The sequence below is a fragment of the Teleopsis dalmanni genome, chromosome 2 (assembly GCF_002237135.1).
Source record: "Teleopsis dalmanni isolate 2A chromosome 2, ASM223713v2, whole genome shotgun sequence".
NCBI lineage: Eukaryota > Metazoa > Arthropoda > Insecta > Diptera > Diopsidae > Teleopsis > Teleopsis dalmanni.
Genome location: NC_051847.1, coordinates 162,665,731 through 162,668,888, shown reverse-complemented (window position 1 = coordinate 162,668,888; position 3,158 = coordinate 162,665,731). Strand labels below are relative to the sequence as shown.

The window sequence follows — 3,158 nt, the reverse complement described above, 5'->3', positions numbered from 1 at the left end:
ATATTTATATATATTATATTTTTAATTATATTTAATATGTATTTTATATATTATATATTTTATTTATATATTTTAAATATACATTATTTGTATTATATTTAATATATATTTTTTTAAACTGAATTTAGAGCAGTCTTAACATATATAATTTGAATATATTCATTTGCATTTGGAACCCATTCTAACCTCGTTGGAACTCATTTATACAGAATTAGATCCAATGGATCTCATTTGCGCTTGAGAATGAGTCATTTGCTTCTCATTTTTGATTTTGGACCAAAATAAGTCATTTGAGGTCAGTGTAAATGCCATATAATTCTAACAGAAAAAGCTATTTGCTTTCATCTTAAAATTATTCAGTAAGTCTTTATCTTATGTTTATTCACATTCGGCAGTATATTTATTCCTCTAATGAATAGTGCACAACGAGACGGTATATAAGGTCTGTTGCCCACTTGTAGTGGTATGTGAAAGATATGTTGATATCAGATAGCACTGAGTATAACAATGAATGCAAGACTATATATCTACAACTATAAAAAATCGTTTATCGTACCAAACGTAGAGTATGTAAACGGCAGAATACATTAGTTGTAATGGAGTATATAGTCATTAGTTGTAAAGTCATTAGTTGTAATGGAGTATATACAAAGCAAAACAGCATAAAAACACAAACACAAGTTCAATCCGATCACTAAATATTTGGCACACAAAGAAATACAATGCAATTGCTGAATGTTTGTATCAGCTGATATAAGATTTCTTTTATGTTTACATCAAGAAGCCAAAATTCAAATGGTTTCCCCTTATTATTTATTCGTCAACACAAATAAATAAAGGTATTATTTTTCTTACATTGGAACCTGTCAGCTGATTTCTTACAGCACAATTATGTTAATTCAGCCTAAATACTTTCAAGGACCATACAAACGATTACATCGATTGCAATATATATTGGATAGAATTTTAAGAATTTATAAAATTTTAGTTCCTAATAATATATATAGTTTTACAACATGTGTTTTGTTGTTAGCACGTTACAGTGTTACCATATTACTCAACAGCAGTAAGTAAGTAAGTTAAGTTAGTCGACTAATAAAACTCCTTTCTTGAGATCGTGAATACCCCATATATACTGGAAAATATTGAAATTACTTGTAATGTGTAATCCAATAGTTATCGATAGATCTTATAGTCGTTTGGAGGATTGAACGATTAATTAATCAGGTTTTTTATATTTTTTATGCCCAAAACCATAGAAGCAAAACTTAAATGCTTATTAAATAAAAAATAGGGTATTCACGATCTCGCATAACGAACTCGATAGCTGAGTAACATACGAACGGTGCAAAACGGCAACAACATAATACGTTTCGAGTGTATATATATCGTTGTGGGCACCTTAAAACGTCACCATATTACTTTTTTATTCACAATTGTGATTTCCTCTAAAAGGAACGTGTATTTTTCATTTATTTTATTCGACGTTTATATTACATATTTTTGAGCTTTTTTATTTTAATATATATTAGTTTTAATATTATATTATTTAATTTATATTTAACCACTGACTAACATTCGTCATTTGAGAAGTGAAAGATGAGGAGGAGAAGCGTGTTATGAATTAAATTTCATATATTTTCAATGTAGGACCGACCTTTTTATTGTAAAATTGGTTATCAACATGGTTATATATAAGCTTCGATGTGTATATACCATATATATACATATATAAATACAATTTTATAATATAATCATTATGTCATTTTATAAGTACCTGAAAGTTTATGGTAGCCGTAACTGCTCGCATCGAGTCCGCATAATTTCTGAGAATATTCTCTGTATGTAAACAGGACTGACGAAACTCGAATAAATGTTCCACCTTTAATACGCAACCTTCACAAATATTTTTCGGCAAAAAGTCGTCCTTGGAAATCTAAAAGAAAAAAAAAACAAAAAACAAATAATAATAAAAACAAAATCTTAGTAAATCCAAAAATAAACGCAATAAAGTTTTTGTCTTTGACTCCAATGTCAATGGCAGTAACAGTAAAAGAGCAAGAAAATCCCATTCACCACTCTAAGCGCAACCCACCACCCACTGTACCCACCACTCAAGGCAGGCACTTGAATGTGCGCTGAAAGTGCAAATGCAGACATAGACGACGCGAAATTTACTTACATTCGCCGGCAATAGCGTGCGTAGCTTGTAAATCAGATTCCTTTGCTCTGCTTCTTTCTCGAAAAGGTTGATTTTGGCGGGACCATTACGTATCGAACAGAGGCGGCACAGTTCTGCGAATGTTGTGAAATTTAAATCGCCATCGTAGAGCGTGACAGTGTGTGATTGTGTTTGTTGATTTTGTGAGTTTTGTTGTTGTGTGTGATGAAGATGTTGCTGCTGTTGTTGTTGGAGTTGTTGTTGCTGATGTTGTGTGTGATGCTGTTGCTGTGAATTGCCCGAACTCAACATTACTAGGAATTTTGTTCTATTTTCAACACGCTCACACTGCGGCTTGATTTTTTTTTTTTATTCAATACATTCAACTACATTTTATAGGTTATGCTGTAAAAAAAGTAAAAATTTTTTATTAACAGTTACAAAAAAAATTATTATAAAAAAACATTGCAATAGTACAATGTGATAAAATATCTTAGCGGTTAATACAAAATCCGGTAACCAGAAATTTGCTTTATTGGCACCATCAAAAGCATTTTTTGATTTTATCTTCCGTAGCCAGAAATTTTTACCACAAGTCCTGTAGCCAGAAATTTATTTTGAATGCTTCATCAAAAAAAAATCGACCTGAGAACAAAAGTAAAAATTCGTTTAGAAAGCATAGAAGAGATAATACCCGTAAACTAGACTTAAAGAATCTTAAAGTGAAAAGTCCGAAGACATAAACACACGAGAAACGTTCCTTTGAGAAGGCAGGACTTCCCCATTCAAGTAAAATGCAGCCTACAACTTGACAAGTCCATAAATTTGGTTATACCTCTTAAGTTAGAGCGTGACAACTATTTGATCAGTAAGCAAAGGTGCGCTAACTTTACACATTTCAAATCTTCTCCTAGCGTATGATAGCTAACGCATGAGATAGTGTTAGGTAATTTCTTCATTCGCACAGCCATAGCCTCGACAAAATTCCTTAAACAGT

At 31.3% G+C, this 3,158-nt stretch overlaps 2 protein-coding genes across 2 annotated transcripts in view; both read right to left on the bottom strand.

Annotated features, from left to right (window-relative positions):
• Nucleotides 1-1,762: 1,762 nt before the first annotated feature.
• LOC119676054 (circadian locomoter output cycles protein kaput-like) lies at nucleotides 1,763-2,560 on the bottom strand. The gene is made up of 2 exons (XM_038087278.1): nucleotides 2,183-2,560; nucleotides 1,763-1,936 (listed from the first exon to the last, which is right to left on the bottom strand). Exons 1-2 carry the CDS (start codon nucleotides 2,471-2,473, stop codon nucleotides 1,763-1,765), a joined length of 465 nt encoding a protein of 154 aa, XP_037943206.1. The 5' UTR covers nucleotides 2,474-2,560.
• Nucleotide 2,561: 1 nt separating this feature from the next.
• The window catches only part of LOC119676053 (neprilysin-4-like), an 8,505-nt gene continuing 7,908 nt past the window's right edge, over nucleotides 2,562-3,158 (bottom strand). The window contains exon 4 of the mRNA XM_038087277.1: nucleotides 2,562-2,566. Coding sequence (XP_037943205.1) covers nucleotides 2,562-2,566 — 5 coding nt within the window. The remainder of the gene's footprint in view (nucleotides 2,567-3,158) is intronic.

Excerpts from the sequence above, each read along its gene's own strand:
- LOC119676054 (XM_038087278.1), bottom strand. The coding sequence starts at position 2,473 with ATGTTGAGTTCGGGCAATTCACAGCAACAGCATCACACACAACATCAG. Across the intron at positions 1,937-2,182 it reads GCACGCTATTGCCGGCGAAT|ATTTCCAAGGACGACTTTTT; the intron begins GTAAGTAAATTT and ends TTTTTCTTTTAG.